Source organism: Natrix helvetica (genome assembly GCF_964273705.1).
Source record: "Natrix helvetica genome assembly, chromosome: 4".
Taxonomy (NCBI): domain Eukaryota; kingdom Metazoa; phylum Chordata; class Lepidosauria; order Squamata; family Natricidae; genus Natrix; species Natrix helvetica.
Genome location: NC_138550.1, coordinates 132,902,786 through 132,923,012, shown reverse-complemented (window position 1 = coordinate 132,923,012; position 20,227 = coordinate 132,902,786). Strand labels below are relative to the sequence as shown.

The following is a 20,227-nucleotide window of genomic DNA, read 5'->3' as shown; positions in this document are numbered from 1 at the left end:
GTGGGTTCCGGATCCCGATACAACCATCCGCAATGCTCCGCGACGACTCTGCGTTGCTCCAGTTGCTTGGAGTGTCGCGCAGGCGCCGTACGCTCCGTGTGTGTATGTGAAAGCCCCAATCGGCTCAAATACCGGTAAGGAGCGTGGGCGGGCCCTCTGGAGCACCGTACCGGAACGGTACCTGGTGCTCCCAGCAGGCACTGGTATGCCCGTACCAGGGTGTATCGGTCGTATCCCACCACTGCATCATACATAGTATTTTATTACCCTGAGACAAAAACTGCATTGAATCTTGGTTGAAAAAATTGGATTGGATCTGGGTTGATCCAGAAAAAATCCAGACAACCACTAGAAGACATCAAGGAATTAAGAGTTTCTTCAATCCTCAATCTCTGCTCTAATCCTCTGGTCATCTTAATGCTTGGAGATCAGATGTAGTAGCCTTAAGACAGAAGGACTGTCCACGATTTCCTCTTCTGCCATCCTTTTTTACAAGCAATAAATATCAGAGGACCTTCAGACTCACATTTAATATACTACAGTCCTAGTTCACAATCAATAGGATGCAATATTACAGAGCCAAGAGGCAATTATAAAAACTACAAAGCATCCTTGTTTAAATGGGAATTACGAAGAGAAACTGCTATACGCAACAACCAATAATAATAAAATACATAACAGGATGTTTTGAACTTATAAAAGTTTTATTCTTGTACCCCTGCTTGACCCAATTGGTGTGGAGATAGTGAAATGGCAAGCCAAAAAATTCTTTACTATATTTTTCTCTCATGACAAAACTATCAATAATTAGTCCCAGTGATCACCACTAGTGAATGAAATCTGAATATCTCCAATTATAATCATGTGTAAAAATAAACATGAATGTTGCATCTCTTAATAGGAAATAACATTTACATGTAATCCCCATATAAAATTTTGAATTGATTCATCCCCTGAAATGAGAAAACAATGCTTAAAAGGTTTTTTTTAAAAAGCAAATCAGAAACGAATTAATATAATTTCATAGATGCTTCAAACAGGGCTGACAGCTCTTCTTCTGTTTGAGGGCGAGGGGATAATTTAGTCACTCTTTCCTATAAGAAGAAAAAGACTTTTGTAAAGTTCTAGGCAAGACCAATAGCTAGGTAGAATACAAATCACAGATAAGACCTGGCGCAATAAAAACTTTATTAGCCAACCTGCCTTGTGCAGTAATCCTAATAATATACATTCAGTAATTTTATGATACAAGATGTTAGTATTTCAGTACAAAGGGTGCAATCTTATTTCTTTTGGAATAAAGACCTTTTTAATTAAGTTTTGAATAAATAGAGAAGCATATATACATATATACATTCATACATACAGACATACATACAGACATACATACATACATACATACATAAATGCTCTTTTTGAATATTAGATTCTGATGCATGTCCATAGTTCAGCAGCTTTATTACTGTTCTTTTTTAGCCATGTGCTGAATAAACAGCCACCTACATTGGATCTAAAGGGCTATGTAACAAATCTGAATGTTCAATGGAAAAACGGACTGTGTTGTGAACTTTCTGAGACTCTGGAAAGTTTGAAAAGTAATTTGTGATATAAAATATATGTGACACAGAAACTATTTCACAGAAACTATTTCCTAAAGGAAAAATTTGCCTCATATTAGCAAAATTTAATGATCAATCTGAGTGTCAGAACTGGACAGAAAAAATGGCAAAAAACCTCATACTAGAGCTAATAAATTTAGGGAATTTGAGGTCCTTCAGATGCTGGTGACTTCTAACACTCAATATCCCAGGATACACTACAAGTGATCAACAGTGATGGCCTATGGATTTCCCATTTGTGACCCTGAAAGAATAATAATAGCTTCGTGTCTTTTTTCTCATACCTTCATTTAACTCATGCATACATATGCACAGCTATTTGTTATCAAATGTTGCAATGGGGCAGCCATTTTCTGAGAATAAGTGTGATTATCATTAAATGTTCCTGGATAAGCAAATGTTTACTTTTTTTCTTTTTGCTCTCTTTTTGAGGCAGTATCTCTATGCAAACAAACAAAAAAAGCCCTATAACAACTTGTTATTTATATACTGCTACTAAAAGAAGCAAAAATATTCTCAGAGCCAGCATGGAAATACAACAAATTAAGACCTGGTGGTTATTTTCAGAGAAATAGATCTTGCAATCTGTCCTACCTGAGGCAGGGTGCCTTTGACTAAAGCAGGAATATCGGCTTTTGAATAACCAACGGCAGCTAAGCCATCATCAACATTGAGTTCAAATAAAAATTTTCGGAGTGTGTCTGCCAAAATAAGCCCAGCATCCTTCATCTTGGCATTACTGATGTTAGCTCCTAAAAAGAAACATCAAGTCTATAAAAAATAGTGTTGTAACTTATCATATCATTGAATACCTCATTGATGTATATCTTTACACATTAAAAAAGTTATTTTGCTAAGAACAACATCAACTTAAAGTTCATTAATCACTTCTCAATTAAAGTGGTTTACAAAATATAGTCTGAGCTAAAATGGTGGAAAAAATGAAAGATCAACTTAGCTGCCGTGAAAAATAGTTTGTTTGCCATTTTTGCATTTAGTAAGACCCATTACTTGGAAGCTGCCCAACCCAAGTTAAATCTCAGGTGTGCTAGCTGGAGACAATGGCAGCCAGAACAGGTGAACAGGGACAACTGCCAAAGTCTTGTTTAGAAGAGGGTCACATTCAGCATTCCATTGTGGTTTTGTTCTGTCACTTTAGAGAGTTTAATCTTAACTAATTTAATTGAAATCTAACTCCTGTCAACATTCTCAAATTAATATCTTTCCCCCTTGCTTATTGGATCTATCTACTTCCATGTCTTATTTTTCTTTACCAAGGCAAGCTAAGGCAAGCTCAGTGCTGATATAAAGCAAGATGGAAACCTTTGTCTCCTGTATTTTACGCACACTAAGCTTTCTGATATGCACACGAAAATAGTAGCATAAAATTAAATTATGAAGTTCAAGGCTATCAGATGTGTGGCCAACACAAATTTGAATTTTAAAAGTGAATTAGACCTACCCATGGAGGTTGACCTGCTAACATTGCAACGTAACATGCAACATAGATTTATATAAGCTGCATATTTTAAAAGCTTGAGGAACACTAAGGAGCACAATCAAAGTGGGCTATTCTCTTCCTCTCTTACTTGTGTGCTTCTGGAATATACCTGGTTTTCTAGGCTGGATGAAATGAGCCTGACCCATCCATCCTCTTCATACATTATTAAGGCATTGCAATCAAAAGAAATGGACTGTTTTAACATAACATCAAAGTTGACCAGGCTAACTTCTGTTACCAGGCTCAATGTCAATGATCTTCCTTATATCAGTTCCGGTATCCTCCACAGGTCAAATGAGATCAGCTTTTTCATTTCTTAGGCAGTTTCCAAAATCAAATCGCCATTTCCTCTGGCAGATTTTTTTAAAAAAGGAATGACTTTTATCAACAGACTCTTACCCATGATTTGGGCAGCTTCCAAGTGGCGGTCTGGACACACTGGTGCTGTGAAGGTAAACACTGCTGGAGAGGTGAGGATGACCGAAAGGCCATGTGGCTGAAACAAAACCAAGCACAGCACATTTTATTTAGACATATTACCAATAATCATCAACAGAATTCACGGAAAAATCATAGGAACAAACTTAACATGTTCCCCCCAAAATAAGACAGGGCCTTATTTTCTTTTGATCCCCGAAATAAGCACTTGGTCTTATTTTCGGGGACGCCTTATTATTTTTGAGATGCAGGAAGCAGTGAGCGTGGTCACCTCATGGCTGCTGCTGTGTTGCAATATTTTCAGGGATGGCTTATTTTCAGGGGAGGGCTTATGCGCTCAAAAGCCTGATTGGGCTTATAATCTAGGGAGGTCTTATTTTGGGGAAAGCAGGGTATATCATGATAGACAAAGGACTAATGGGTATATTAAATTGTTACCACTAAAGAATGATCCACATTATAATCCTTTGCTTTATAATTCTTCACCAAACCGGAAATTGGATAAGACATGCCATGGCTGGAAAGAACAAAGAACCTGAATTAGTACCAAAATTATGGAATAAAGAAATCATGTAGGCAATTTGAACAGATACAAGTTGATAATAATGTAATCGTCCAGAAAAAGGTACAGAAAAAATGTCTGTGAGAGCCTCACCTCCTAATCCTCTCAGCCAAAGTGTATTTTCATTTCAGTTGTACAAAGGGACTGTTTACTAATGGTGATATAATCAAAACCCAAGTGAATTTCCCTACGTTGTTTATTTTGAAGCTTTTTGATTTTTTACCAAATATTTGTTTTGTTAGTGCAAAGAAAAGTGATGTACTTAACTTACCAAAGATGTACACCAGCATTTCCAAACCCAATGCCAGCAAAAGCACTTGCCAGATGCATGTTAAATCTTGCTTCTTGATCTTCTGGATTCTTTATGGCTCTGCCCATAAGAACAATATTTTTTTAAAGAAAGCAGATATGTTCATATGTAGAAGATAGGTTCTTGCAGTGTGTTAAGTGTTAACAAGTTATTATTCTTCATTGTTTGATACACAATAAACCCTTTTTTTGTATCTTAGCAGCAAACATAATATTTTTCATGCAGAAATCCCAGCTTCAGTTTCCTCAATCTGGTGGCTTCCAGCTGCATCATACTACAATTCTATCACGAGCTTTGCTATGTAGAAATGAGGATAAGTGACTGTTGTAGGACAGTTGGGTACTATAGCTTATGATGGGAAATGCTCTGCAAATGGAATGGACAGCAGCAGACTATCCAGAAATATCTTCCTGGGTTCTCATTTTATCAGAAAATGGATAAAAGAAAGATCCAATCTCTCTTATATACAGTGAACTGAGGGTGTCTACAAATATTGTTAGCATTTTTTGAGGAATTCCTGAGGAGTGGAAGATCATTTACATTCCTTGTTCCCTGAAAAAAGGATATGACAACTACCAATATCAATATTCAAAATGTACATATTGAAGAAGAATCTCAAACTATGTTGTTCAAGTGTGCAATGCATTGCATTTGTTCTGACTTAGCATCTTAAAAGTTTTGTGTTGTTGCTTAGTAAAGAGGGCTGTGATTATCCAACTTTTGTGATGTGTCAGATTTGCTTAGTTGGACTTTGTAATTGCCAGTCTTTCAGTAATTTGATGCCCTGCACAATTCCTCAAAAATTTGGCTGGGAACAATGGGATTTGTAATCTAACATATCCAGATAGCACTATATTACGACAAACTGTTTTATTTTTTCTTTATAAACTTAGTTCAGGAAGTAGCCTGATTAACGCTAACTCTAACCCTACATAACACAGATTGTATATTTTAAAGTTTAAGTATTCATCTGAATACTGAAGGGGAAAAAAAGTAACACAAGGATAAAAGGTCATTTGAAGACCTGTACCTCTTTAAATATTTGGAAACAATCCGTAATGCATGCACAGCCCAAACATCACTGATGGGGTTGCTTCCTTGATAAGCTGGCCGGTTCACTGGGTTTGAAGGACAAGGGCTGCGCTTGTTGTAGGGAAGAGCAGTGTAGGATTCAAGAGCATGGCTGGCAGGTTGAATGGGGAAGTGAGGATAAATATATAAGAATTTGACTTTATGGGTTGTTTCCTAAAAGGATTTGCAAATCAATATTATTGGGAAAGCAGAAGGTCAATGACTGTTCCTGACCTTTTCAAAATGGTAAAATGGTAGCATATCTTCGTACCTAGACTCAGTGCAACTATTTCCCAAATGCTACATAAGACGTGCATCATATTGAGCTACCAATAAACTACAAACAGGGTTTGGTTATGAGAGGACGAATGTTTTCCTAATGCTTCTTTTATTCCTCCTCAGGACCAAATATGTTCCCTCATAATTCATTAAGGTCAATTTAAACAAAAGAAATTGAAGTACAGTATGTTTCAATAAAATCTAATTAGGGCTTGTCCTGATGGGGTCAAATGGGTTACTTATTTCACCTTTTTGTCCTCAGAGAAACTTCTGGCTGAACGCATAGAAAAGGAGGGAACTACAGTTGGAATTGTAGCTAAGGAGGCAAAAACTGGGCCTCATTCCCAACTTGTTTGCTCCTATGTAAGGCAAAAGCAATAGACTTCATGATTCCACAACCTGTTGGGCATACAAACTATACCCAAGGGACAGCCAATCTGTTTCACTGAAACTCTGCTTTGCTTCTCTTCTGAAATGCTTCCTATGTTTTTTCCCTACCTGTGGACAGAGCTGCCTCTTATCAGACCATTGCCCAGGCTACATATCTTCCTCATGTCTTCCAACATCATTCCCACATGCAGACTCATCCCAAATTGTGAAGTTAACTAATGTATAACTAAAAAAGTTGTATAAAATATACTTACCAAAGCACATCAAAACCGCTATTAGCTGCCACCCGCTCTGGCATAAGGAGAGTGTGTAATGGGTCAATAATACCCAAAGAAGGCTTAATGGATCTAGATGCAATGCCTAAATATAGAAACATATGTATGTATACTTAGAAATGAGAACTTTCTAAATAGATTTTGCAATAATGGTTAAAATGATTTACACTATGCAAAATTATTTGGCCCTTTCAAATAATTAAGAATATTACTGAGATTTAAATAAAATTTCAGAAAAGAAGTTCTTAAAAAGCCAAGAGGTACTATAAAATTAAAATAAATGCAAATGTACAACCCTTACCAGTTTTTACTTTTAGTTCTTTGTAATCAAAAATAGCAACTCCAGTGGTTTCACTTCCAGTTCCAGCTGTTGTAGGAACTTTTGAAAAGAGCAAATTAAATGTAATAGTACACAGCTACACATTACACACATTTATCAGAGGTGGGGAATGTACTGCCCTCAGGTACTGATGGCTTATTATATTACAACTTTTACTTCAAAAGCTATAGCAACTTCATCTGGAATTCAATAGCACATATATGAATAAAAGGTATTTACTCATCAGTAAACCAACCAATTTATTGTGAACTGTCAAACAGCTTGTACAAGGTTGTCAGCTGCTATATTATATCCCAGTATTGGTCTTAGGAGCAATATAATGTCATGATGTAGAATCATTCTGCGATAAATGGTGAAGACTAGGAAAAAATAATTCTAAAACAAGAGTAAGAAGAAGAACTTGAGCAAAATACCCTATTATAATGAAAAGTATCTGTTATCATTAGAAAGGTTCTCTACCTATGCGAGTATTTCCCTGGTGTGATTTCCCCAAATAGCTCAGAGAACCCAATCCAATTAGTTTACAGAACCAATTCAAATAAGAGAACTCAAAGCTATCATATAAGCTCTATTGTTTTACAATCATCCCCCACCCCCAGTCCAGAGCTTTTCCTTACCTGCTATCAGAGGTTTGAGATGGTGTGTAACAGGCTTGCCTTTTCCAATAGGAGCATTGACGTAATCTAAGAAATCTGATTTTGGACTTGATGCATAGAGATCAGCAGCTTTACAAGTATCTATGACTGAACCCCCGCCTACGGCAACATAGGAGTCAAACTTTCCCTTTTTGGCAAATTCAATGGCATCTAGGAAACTTGGAAAAAAAATCATTTCAATTTATTTTACACTTATCCAACTCACAATTTATAAAAATATTGTGATGTGTTTAGGAGTCATATCTAATATCTAGAGTGCACAGCTTCTCCATCTCTGCTTAATGATTCCTGTAGGTTGTACAAATGCAGGGAAGAATAAATACCTTTGGTCTGTGGGCTCCACTCTCACATTATCATAGATTTGGAAGTTTATGCCATTGACTGTCAGAGAATCTAACACTGCTGTCATAGGAGGAAGCTGACAAAGAGTCTTATCTGTCATCACACAAACGTTTTTAGCACCCCAATTCTGCAAGTCCTGTAGTAAATGAAAATTTAGTTAAAACAAAGAAAGGGAAAGGGGTGAAATCTGAAAATGGTGTTCCATCACAAAATGCCAGCTATTCAACTTGGTAGTTGGCTGCCCATTGTAGGGCTCCCAAATTATCCCTCACTAACTTGTCTCTTAATGTGGATTTCTGAAATGGAAAGAATAATTAACAGATTAACACGGTCTCAAAGATATCTATTGTATCGTCTTTTCCAATTGGATACCTTGGATCCAGTTGGAGGAGTATAATAATTAATTCCTTGACTGCAATGTTGCCAAAACAAAAAGGAGCCTTTCCAAATCAGGGTCTCTCCAAATGTATTCGAGTTCAAATCTCGCAATCCTTAGCTGACCTAACCAAAAACAATGGCAGATGCAGGATATTTTATAATTCTGTTTCATGTGATACAGATACAATGTATGTAAAATTCTTCCTCCTTTTCAAAAAAGAATTAAGTAACCACTTTTTTTGATATAGTAGAAACTATTCTATACCATTCCCACTTCTCTAGTAACTCCTTCTCCATATCGGATATTGGAAACAGCCATCTGGGGAAAAAAAAAACAGCAACATTTCAGTAAAAATAGTTTATGGAAGTATGTGCACAAGTCACTTTTTAATGTAACTAATGGAAGAGTGCCTTTCAACAAGTAGCAGTTTGTTTTAGCGTCTTTACCTCAAAGGCATAGTCTGTTTTCCCCAAAGCAATGCCTTTAGTACCTGGAATGAAAACAATGCAGTTAGCTTGCTGTTTAGTTTATGGAAAACCACAGAAATTCTACTGGAATGGGCATTGCATTTGGGGTTCTGTAATGTTTTAAGAATTTCACCATAGAGAGGAAAGCAAATGTATAAAATGCTATCCCTGTCATGGAAACTGAAGAGACATATAACAGCCATCATAAAGGCATTTTCAATCGCAAAGCAAGCATTTATCAGAAAGAGAATTGGGTATGGTTTTCCCAGTTGCAATGTATGGCTATGAAAGTTGGACCATAAGAAAGACTTAGCACCAAAGAATTGAGGCCTTTGAACTACGGTGCCGGAGAAGACTCCTGAGATCCCTTGGACTGCAAGACAATTAAACTGTTCAGTCCTAGAGGAGATCAACCCTGACTGCTCTTTAGAAGGCCAGATCCTGAAGAGGAAACTCAAATACTTTGGCCGCCTAATGAGAAGGAAGGACTCACTGGAGAAGAGCCTAATGTTGGGAAAGATTGAGGGCAAAAGAAGAAGGGGACGACAGAGAATGAAGTGGCTGGATGAAGTCACCAAAGCATCACCAAATGGATTCCAGAGGATGGTAGGGGACAGGTAGGCCTGGAGGAATGTAGGTAGTGGGGTAGTGATGGGTCAGACATGACGTCGCAACTAATAACAACAAATCTTTTTTAAAAATTCTAATACTCTTAATACTGCAGGGGTTCAACTTTTTTAGTTACTGTTTTTAATGTTAAGAACACCCCTAGGCCTAAGGCTGGCACATTGCAGCCTGCCATCTTCCCATTTAATTTCATTTAAATTTAAAAGAATCTTTAAAAAGACCAGATAAATCAGAGAACAGATTAGTTTTTCTCTCCCCTTCCCTTCCATATTTGTACTTCTGTTCCAAATATGGCATTATTTCTGGACTTAGCTACATTTAGAGTAGACCTATTGAAAAAAATACTCACCTTTATAATAACCAGGCTATTGCTTTGCTTTCTAGCTAAATCTAGAGCCAATCCAGCCATATTATTTTTCCAGAGTGCACCACATAGATCGATCGATCGATCGATCCATCCCTTCCTATACAAAAAATGAGACACTGGTTCCCTTGCCCAGTCAAACCACTTGTCTGGAAACTTCATTCAATATTTAGTTTCTGAATTTATGGCCAAACAATTAAGTCATGATAATAAGCCTATTAATAAGCCTTGGGACGCAGGGATGCATCCAACAATTAATATAGAAACATTTCTGTTTTCTCTATCTGCGCTTTAGCCTGCTGTCTTTGGGTTGCTTGTTATGCTCTCTCTCATTGATTCTGCTCACGGTCGACTTCCTCTAATGTCTGAATCTGCGATAATTTCTGTGATTAATTTGACATCCCAACAACATGTCCAAGCCACTTCCATTATTTTCTTTGGATGGTACAATAGAAATCCTGCTGTTGTATTATCTGGTAGAGCTAAGCTTTTGTCAAAGACTTTATTCGTCTTGCAAAATTATATGTATTGTTCTCTTTGAAACATGTGCATTTTTGCAAAATCCATTCTTTTACCACCCCATTTATCACTGTGGTTTCATATTTGTTTTTTGAAATTTATATAGAATTCTTTTTCATTTTAATTATGCAAAGTGGCAAGAAAAGTAAAAGCAAAACAACATACTCTCCTAGCCCAACCCACCTCAAAGGATTGTTGTTGTGTGGAAAATAGGAGGAGGAAGGGGTATGAGGTATGTTCACCACCTTGAGCTATTTATAAATAATAATAAAGGCAGGATAAAAAAATAAAATAAATACAAATAAAATAAATAACCAGCAAGTTTTGCTTTGCAAATGACCAGCTTCAATTACTCCTATTGCTTGCACTGTTTTAACTGTAACCTACTTTGAGGTTTTGTTTTTAAGTGGATGCTGTATAGAAATTTTGCAAATAAACAAATCATTAAATTTAACAATACATGAATCAAACAAGAGCTATTGTAATATATGTGTGTTGCTCTTCCTGTAGCAGTTTATGTGTGGATCTGAATGGTTTCATTCATACACTGATTGATCCACATTTTCTTAGATCCAACACTGCCATAGGATTGAGTGCTCCTTGGCTATTCACATATTTCAGAGATGAGAATGATAAAAACACAGACAAATTGTTGCCCCCGTCACCCCAAATGTAATAAGTGATTCTATATTTTTTTCTTGGGATGTCCAGAGTTTATTTTCCTAGAATCATAGAGTTGATGAATTAGCAATTCAGCAATCAAAGTCTAAAATTAAATCTGCTGTCCTCCACTCATGCTTCTAACTTGCCCAAGAAGCAAAATGTTCTATATCAGGAGTGTCAAACTTGATTTCATAGACGACCAGGGTTGCATTTGACCTCAGGGTTGTATCAGGGTTGTATTTGACCTCAAGGGGCTGGGGTGGGCGTAGCCAGGGTAGGCGTGGCCAGCTTGACATCACTCATGTCAGGGGTGCCTTTGGTGGCCTGAGCACTCTGCCAGCGAAATGGGCTCCCGAGCTGTTTTCGCTGGCAGAGGCACCGCGGGGCAATCCTTAGCTGTCTCCTGGGTCTTGAGTTTGACACCTGTTCTAGATGGATTGCAAAGTTAAACCATTAGATGACTCTAACAAAACTTTAGAATGTGGAACTTTGCAATGAATTATTTGGTTTTTTTTTTTTGCTTTGTTCTACAACTCTGATTTTATTTTATTTATTTATTTTTAATTCTCTATTCTTTAATCAGCAATTTCTTCTGATATTTAATCTAAACTGAAAAATACAAGTAATCCTTGGTTAATCCTTGATCCTCGTAGTAAATGTTTGAAATTATGATACTGAAAAAATAACCTTATGACTGGGGCTCGAACTTGTGACCACTGCAATATCCCCACTGTTACATTATTGCCCCGGGTCCCCCGGGTCAGGTGATCAGCATTTGCAAGCTTCACAGCTGACTTCCAACAAGCAAAATCAGTGAAGAAGCTGGCAGCAAGACCACAAGTCATAGTGATATGACGTCTCACTTAACAACTGTTGTAAATTCAGCACAATCATGTGATCTTTCACTTAACACCCACATTACTTAATGATGAAGTTGCTGCTCCCAATTATGACCGAGGGCTAAAAGGTAAAGGTTTCCCCACACATACATGCTAGTTGTTTCTGGCTCTAGGGGCATCTCTGTTTCAAAGCCGAACAGCCAGCGCTGTCTGAAGACTTCTCTGTGGTCATGTGGCCGGCATGACTAAACATCAAAGGCGCATGGAGTGCTGTTACTTTCCCACCAAAGTGGTCCCTATTTTCCTACTTGCATTTTTACATGCTTTCAAACTGCTAGGTTGGCAGAAGCTGGGACAAGTAACAGGAGCTCACTCCGCTATGTGGCACGCTGAGATTTGAACCGTTGAACTGCTTTATTTTTATTTATTTATTATTCACACTTATAGACCGCCCCCTCTCCCGGAAAGGACTCGGGGCGGTGTACAGTCACTAAAATACATTCTAAAATACATACATAAACAATTAAATTAATACTGGTGAAGGAGGTTATGAGACTGTAATCGAATAATAAATATAATACATTAAAAGCCTATAAACCCTTAAAACCCAATTAAAATAAATAAATCCCGGGAGGTAAAACTAAGACGGTGCCAGGCCAGCTGATTGAAATAGGTGAGTCTTTAACTTTTGCCGGAAGGAGCGGAGGTCGGTGGTGGTTCGAATGTCTGGGGGGAGGTCGTTCCAGAGGGTTGGGCCCATCACAGAGAAGGATCTACTCCTAGGTGTCGCCCGCTGGCATTGCCTGGCAGACGGCACCAGGAGGAGCCCCTCCCTGTGTGAGCGGATAGGTCGCAGGGACGTGTGTGGTAGGATGCGATCCTGCAGGTAACTAGGTCCTCTGCCATGGAGCGCTTTAAAGATGGTAATCAATACCTTGAAACGCACCCGAAAGGCTACAGGTAGCCAGTGCAGCTCGCGCAGGAGAGGTGTTACGTGGGAGTAACGAGTGCTTCCCATAATAACCCGCGCGGCTGCATTCTGAACCAGCTGCAGTCTCCGGATGCGTCCCAAGGGAAGCCCCATGTAGAGAGCATTGCAGTAGTCCAGGCGAGACGTCACCAGCGCATGAGTGACCGTGCGCAGGGCACTCCGGTCCAGTAGGGGGCGCAATTGGCGCACCAGGCGAACCTGGTGGAATGCCCCCCTTGCCACGGCTGTCACATGGTCCTCCATTGACAGCCGGGCATCAAGGAGGACACCCAAATTGCGCGCCCGCTCCACAGGGGACAACTGTTCGCCCCCTATGGCCAGCGATGGAGTCAGCTGGCTGAACCGAGGTGCCGGCAACCACAGCCACTCGGTCTTGGAGGGGTTGAGTTTGAGTCTGTTGTCCCCCATCCAGACCCCGACGGCCTCCAAACACCGGGACATCACTTCGACAGCCTCGTTGGGGTGGTTTGGGGTTGAAATATACAGCTGAGTATCATCAGCGTAGAGGTGGTATTCAACCCCAAAACCACGGATGATCTCACCCAGCGGCTTCACATATGCGTTGAACAGGAGAGGCGAGAGGACCGACCCCTGTGGCACCCCACAAGTGAGTGGCCTCAGGGACGACCTCTGTCCCCCTGTCAACACACATTGCTTCCGGTCAGAGAGGTAGGAGCCGAACCACCGCAAAACGGTGCCTCCGACTCCCATCCCCTCCAACCGGCGCAATAGGATACCATGGTCGATGGTATCAAAAGCCGCCGAGAGGTCTAATAGGACCAGGATAGAGGAGCAACCCCTATCTCTGGCCCTCCAGAGATCATCGACCAACGCGACCAAGGCTGTCTCGGTGCTGTGTCCGGGTCGGAAGCCGGACTGGCGTGGGTCTAGATAATCGGATTCGTCTAGGTGTCGCGGGAGCTGCTGCGCCACCACATTCTCAACAACCTTCGCCACGAAGGGAAGGTTGGAGACTGGACGATAGTTAGCTAGCTCCATTGGGTCGAGTGAAGGCCTCTTGAGCAAGGGTCTCACCACCGCCTCTTTCAAGGTGGTTGGTAAGTAACCCTCACCCAATGATGCGCTCACCAGGCCCAGGAGCCAGCCTCGTGTCACCTCCCAGGCTGCCAGTACCAGCCAGGAGGGGCACGGGTCCGTTAAACAAGTGGTGGGTCGCAGCCGTCCACGCAACCTGTCCAAATCCTCGGGGGCAACAGAGTCAAACTCCTCCCAGAGTGGTCTCTCAAGACTCGCTGTTGGCGGCTCGTCTGGTCCACTGACGGAGGTCCACCCGCTCCGGATCTGATCGATTTTGTCCTGCTGACTTTCTGATCAACAAGCTCAGCGTCTTAGCCACTGAGATTATTATTATGTGTAACATTATTGTATATAAAACATAGTATTTTTATATATAATTAAAAAAATAACAGCATTTGAGAAAACAGAGTTAGTACATCCTACACGTATTTCATTGTATGAATATCCAATCAGGGATTACCAAAAAGGGATTGTTTCTTCCGTTTGACTCAAAGAAACACATGTTCCAAAATTCCAACATGCATCTCCTCCAAACTCTTAGATACTGTACAATTCATCTAAAATCTGCTACCTATTAGATAGTTGACCTTGGGGAATAAAAAGCATTGTCTCCCAATAAGGCTTCCTGGTCAAGCGTTGCCCCCAGACGTAAAAGTTCTGATGCAGCATCAGACACAGCATGACGATTTACTAACAGTATGCTGTCCATCAATCCTTAGGTTTTAACTCTTGAAAAAAACTTCTGGTCTGGTTTACTTGGTAAAATAATTACTATTTGTAATGGTGATTTAATATCTGTAGAACTTGGAACAGGGAATAATTAATGTACTGACATAGATACACAAACAAAATAACAGTTCACCTTGACTGTAAGTGTGAGAATGAACTGGACACGTGCATCTATTGAAAAGAAAAAAGGAAAATGATTACTGTAACAAAGTATTGAGAGGAAATATCAACATTGTCTATAGAAACAATTGATAGCTTTAATTAACAAGCACATTCTGCCACCTAGTGGCAATTGCCTCTTATTGAAATGTCAATGATTGTACAATATCACAATCTCATCTGAATGTAAATTCATGTTCACTTTGCCAACCCTTTGAACCATGTTTATGGAACAATTTCATTGGCTCCAATGGCATTTATTTACAAGTAGTGGTGCATATCATTTAAAGCTACTTATTCAATTATTGAATTCTCACGTGTTTACTATTTTGCATAGGCTTGTTACTCCTGGGCACTACCTACAATCTTTTAAAACTGAGGCAATTTGAACATTTTATACAATAAACATTAATTCATGGTCCATTATTTTAATAGGATTCAATAAATATGGATAAGTCTCTCATGTCAACACTTTCCACCTACTGTCTCTAATCCATTTATACCTGCACATTTTTGAAATAATATCATTCAATTCATGTTAAAAACGTAGTGCTCTCCTCCAAAAGATATGTTTATATGAGTTGTTTTATTTATATTCCAAAAGATATGTCTATATGAGTTGTTTTAATTATATTTTTTAAAAGGAGAAACTACATAGGAAAATATATATCTATTCCGAACAATTACTAATTGGTTACTATGACATTTTAATTACTAGATTTTATATTTCAATATTTCATGCCCCCGCTCCAATATTTTGGGTAGAATATTGCAATTCTACCCAGAGTGCATATGTTGCAGAGGGTAGCTACATATTCAGTACATGGATAATATTAAATAAGTTTTGTTTGGATCTGTATATTACAACTTTTCTATGTGTTGCTGCACAGCTTCACTATGCACCAAAGTCAATTTCTTTTTCACTCCTTTTATTTTTTTGCATTTACTTGCAAAAAATAGATGTATAAACCAAAGTCCATTTCTGTGCTTGAACAAATAACTTTCTGAAGCACAGACTAGCATTCTGTTTGTCTTTCTCTTAGCAGGACGCTAGATGGTAATAAGTAAATTAAGGTATCAGCTTCCAAAGATAATTATCCAGAACTTGGCTTTAGAACCTGTGGAATTCTCAAGTCTTTTCTTACACCGAAGGTTTGCTGCGGTTTTGTTTTTCCTAACGCCCGCAAAGAAACGAAGCTTCCAAGCCCGATTCCAACTTCGTGGAAAGTGAGCCAAGCTGCTTTTGCCGGATGCTTCCAAACGAAGCTTCCAAGCCTCATTCCAATTTCGTGGAAAGTGAGCCAAGCTGCTTTTGCCAGACGCTCCCAGCAAGAAGCAAGAAACTAAGGCACAAACACTCACGCTGCCAGCTGCAGCTGCTTCAGCAAGCGAGCCACCTTCTCGCGTCCTCCTCCTGCCATGACTTCTGCAGCTCTGCTTGGGGTAGCAAGGGACGACGGGAAAGCGAAGTTAGGACAAATTGAGTAAAAGAGCTTGAAAGAGAAAGGAAGAAATGGCTGTCCCTATGTTGGGCAATCCGCTGTAGCAGCTCGCTGACAAGGGGGATGGGTTTGAGATCAAGGTCAGGAAGAGTACAGCGATGCGTTCATCTTTCTTCAGACTATTGGATATGACTTTTGGAGCATTAGACCTAGTTGATGGATATCTTACCTGGCTTCTTCATCCTAGCGTTTTCCGACAGGTGCGGGGTCCGACGCTGACTGCATTACAGTACCACGACGGCACATATTGAACCACAAACTAGCCAGCCATATATAAAAACTGTTTTCATAAACTCTGCTAGCTTCCTTCATGGTTCATTATGCTGCGTGACCCCAGCAAAATTGGCTTGCATAAACCATGGTTAAGCATGGTATGAATGCCGTTAACGAAGTCCTGTGTTCTTTAGAGTTACGGGCTTAGTTTCTTAGCTCATGCAAAAAATTACCTCTCTGCGTAGATTCGGATGAAGATAATAAAGAGGCCAGAAAATTGGGTTGCTGGTTTTCTAGCCCCTCATTTGTGATGTGCAGAGTGATTTTAGCATCTCTACAGTAAATACTAAGGACTTTACGTTCAGGTTTGTTTTTACTGTGCTTAAATGGCATATATACTCTTTGGGTATAAAGGTGGAATATAAATCAAATAATGGACATGAAGGTTGGCTTTAAAAACATCAGTTTCCTTATATGTACAGAAATGAGAAAAGTTATTGGCACCCTTAATTTTGCAGGTACATTTGCTGCCTTGAGTTATATGTTACCCGCAATGTGTGAAAAGCTGGCATTGTATCCCTAGGAAATCTATAGAATGCATGACTTTTTAGGCATGAAGTATGAAATGTTATTTTAATATTCTAAATACCAATTGTTCCTAATATTTTCTCCACCATGGACCCCATTTAAATACCTTTTGAGGCCATGGAACGTGTCCACGGACTCCAAGACTTAACTCAAGATTTAAATCATGACATTTCTTCAGGCCTTCACGGACCCCCCGTGATGACATTGCTCCCCCGTGGAGAACCACTGCTATATACTTTCTGTAGGCTAACCCTAAGCCTTTATTGAAAAGACTTGCATGAAAATGAAAAAAACAAAAACAAAATAACTTTTTCATATAACAATGTAGTGTTATGACTACCATTAGATCCCACCCTCCAAGGAAAGTATCATATAAAGTAGCATGTTTTTATGTTCAGACAATCTGTGTCCTGTTCGTTTAAATACAATATCTAAACAAAATTTAGATTCATGTTTAATAAACATAAATCTAGATAGGCAATATCAATAAAGTGATACAAGTACAGTAGTACTTTGTAGATTTGATTTTTTTTTTAAAAAAAAATCCTTTTAGGCTCTCATCACCAAAAGCCTCAAGATTAATTTGCAAGATGGGATTTTTAAAGCCCAAAGAATATTCTATTTCAAAGTATAAAAATGGACATGAATAGTTTAAATATCTATATTTGTTATGCCATGATTCACTTGTATCCCCGCTTGCATAAGCAGCAGACAAACATTGCATGCACACTCCATTTGCATGAATAGCAGGCATGCTTACTGGCTACTTGCACAAATGGAGCAGGGCGTGTGCATATTTGCCTGCCATTCACATGGAACCATCCTCATACCACCACCACACTCCCGTGTGCAAAGATTGGGGAATTGGGCTAGAGCACTGAATATAATTTCTTAACACACACTTAATTTGTTTTCAAATAAAACTAGCCAAGTCTAATCTAATTGTAGATTATAGCGAGACAAGCACTAGGCCCTATTATACATACATTTAGTGCATCTTTGAAATACATATAAATTTTTTAATGCTGATCTTTCCCAAACAGACTCCATCCAACATTTGTTTTTAATAGATTTTGTATTCCTATAAACCATTTTGAGATTTTTAACATATAAAGCATATGCATGTTTTTAATAAAGGGGCTTGCTGGGAAGCGGAAGTTTCCATTGTGGTGATTAAATTTAATATTTTATGACTCCCTGCTGCTAAGAGCAGCAGAAAAACAACTTACAGAAAAAAACTTTTAGTGCATCTTTAGGGTAAATAAAAACTTTAGGGTTTTTATTTAATGTCTTCAACCTTGCTGTAAGAACAGTGGGCAAGTACATATATGCCCCCATACAAAATCTAGTTTTGCTGAAATCAGGATTCAGTGTTTCAAAATGATGAAAATGGTATTTTGATGAGACAATTTGACATTTTATATGCAGATTATAATCTCAACGCATACAAAAAATCAGTTAACATAATGTAAACACAATATTCTTCTAGTGATTTGCCTTCAACCTGGCCAACAATGGAGATACTGTAATTCAGATACATGAAAAAGAAATACAGAAAAAACACTGCAGCTGGGAGGTGTCCATTTCAATTGTCATCTAAAAGAAAAAGGCATATTAGAACTTTATTATAAACAAAGCAGGTCTTTCTATATATTTCAACTCCTTTGAGGTTTTATTCTTTGAAGTCACTCCAATTCCCAGTAAAGGCATTGTCTGAACTGTACATGATATTTCTTCAAGTGAGTAGATTCTTTCGAAGATATTCTTTATATATTTTTATTTATTGCCAATATCTTTATACACTCTTTAGTCAGGCCCCACAAAGTTCTTTGGGGATTAAAGGCCAACATTAAGTTAGAATAGGTTGTTAGAATAATGTTTAACTTAGCAAGTCCACATTTTGTTGCAGCATTATGTAAAATAAAAGGCATCAGTCTGCTATTCAGCTGGGATAACAGTGTAACCCCACCCAAGGAAAGCTCATTTTCTTTTCCCTTTGCCTTTGAAGCTTCCAGATCCTCCCTGGTTCCCTCTGCGACCTGCTCCTGTGCTTTTCTTGCCCTTGGCGTTTCCAGTCCTCTGCTGCTGCCGTCGACCCCTCTTGCCCCGTTGGTCGCGCCTTTTCCCTTTGCCTCTGGCAGCTTCGGACTCCTCTTCGCGGAGCTGCTTGTTGACCGCCCGGGTCAGGTCCAGGGGTGGTTTTTTGCTACTCAGGCTGCGGGCTAACTCCAGGTGACGCTTCTTCTCCCCTTCAAGGTCTCCCAGCAGCGGCTGGAAGCGACGCTTCTTCCCGCGGGCTGTGTTGGTCTGCACCACGGCGGACTCCTTGGGAAGGCGAGGCTGGAAGCGGCCGCGGGAAGCGGTGGAGACGCGAGCAAGGACGGAAACGCGGCCCATCTCGGACCGGTCTTGGTGGCCCGTCGGATGCAGGTCGGCCGCTACACGACCCCGGTGAGCGCGCGCCAGGTTCCGCAGGCGGTTGAGCTCGTTGCGCGCCACCCGCTCCCGCTTCTCCTGGCGCCGTTTGGCGAACTGGTCCTCCAGCGGGTCGGCCGAGTCCGGCACCTCCAAGAGCCAGTCGCGGGAGGGATCCCCGCTGGCTCGACGGTAACCCCAGCGCCTCCTCCACTCTTTGGCGGCTTCGTCCCAGACCAAGGTGCCGCGCTTCTTGCGCGTGGGGCGGATGCCCTTGAGGCGCGCGAACTGCTCCCATTTGGTGAGCGGCCGAGGTTTGGGCAGGGGCTTTTCCCTGGGCAAGCGCGTGGAGGGTTCGGGCAAGCGGGCCACCACGGGCCCCGCGCCCGCTTCCGCCCGCTCCGACGGCAGCGCCCACAGCTGACCCACCAGCAACTGAGTGTTATCCCGGGCCAAAGCGCGCAGGAGAGACTCGCGCTCCGAGGAGGCTCGCGCCAAGGCGCGCGGAGCCGGGTTTTTATCCACCGCCAGTAAGTTACCCGCGTCGAACTCCAACTCCAGCTCCTTATGCACCGCCACGCTGCGCTGGGTCTCCGCCTTGCGCTCCTCGGCGCGAGCCAGCAAGTCTTCGACCAGGAGGGTAGCCATAGCCACCAGCGCCTCGCACGTGGCTGCCAATAAAGGCACTCTCCTTTTCCCACGCCGGCTCTTAGACAAAGGTCAGGGGGACTACTTCCGGGGCGAAGCTACATTCAGTTCCGGTTCTGCCTTCCGCGGCGTCCCGACTGACAATAGTCTCATGGGGTATGGGTGCGTGGAATCCTGGGGGATGTAGTCCTCCATTGATAGGGAAGTTTGCTAAAAGAATGGCTTCTCATTCTTTCAATTGTTCTCGTAGTTCCAAATATAATGGAGGGTTTACTGTATCCTAGTCGCCCTCATAATTTTTTT

At 40.5% G+C, this 20,227-nt stretch overlaps 2 protein-coding genes across 4 annotated transcripts; both read right to left on the bottom strand.

Annotated features, from left to right (window-relative positions):
* Positions 1 to 685: 685 nt before the first annotated feature.
* Positions 686 to 16,248, bottom strand: ADHFE1 (alcohol dehydrogenase iron containing 1). Of its 3 annotated transcripts, none has more exons than XM_081953123.1 (14): positions 16,230 to 16,248; positions 14,533 to 14,570; positions 8,609 to 8,652; positions 8,427 to 8,480; positions 7,765 to 7,919; positions 7,403 to 7,599; positions 6,747 to 6,824; positions 6,425 to 6,530; positions 5,461 to 5,613; positions 4,392 to 4,490; positions 3,997 to 4,075; positions 3,520 to 3,616; positions 2,214 to 2,371; positions 686 to 1,094 (listed from the first exon to the last, which is right to left on the bottom strand). In XM_081953123.1, the coding sequence occupies exons 4-14, from the start codon at positions 8,478 to 8,480 to the stop codon at positions 1,011 to 1,013; spliced, it is 1,260 nt and encodes a 419-aa protein (XP_081809249.1). In that variant the 5' UTR covers positions 8,609 to 8,652; positions 14,533 to 14,570; positions 16,230 to 16,248; the 3' UTR covers positions 686 to 1,010. The 3 variants fall into 3 exon arrangements, with proteins under 3 accessions (XP_081809249.1, XP_081809248.1, XP_081809250.1); XM_081953122.1 differs by lacking the exon at positions 16,230 to 16,248 and adding an exon at positions 15,921 to 16,026; XM_081953124.1 differs by lacking the exon at positions 16,230 to 16,248 and adding an exon at positions 15,704 to 15,852.
* Positions 16,249 to 18,118: 1,870 nt separating this feature from the next.
* RRS1 (ribosome biogenesis regulator 1 homolog) lies at positions 18,119 to 20,025 on the bottom strand. Its single transcript, XM_081951619.1, has one exon. It carries the CDS (start codon positions 19,922 to 19,924, stop codon positions 18,842 to 18,844), a length of 1,083 nt encoding a protein of 360 aa, XP_081807745.1. The 5' UTR covers positions 19,925 to 20,025; the 3' UTR covers positions 18,119 to 18,841.
* Positions 20,026 to 20,227: the final 202 nt, after the last annotated feature.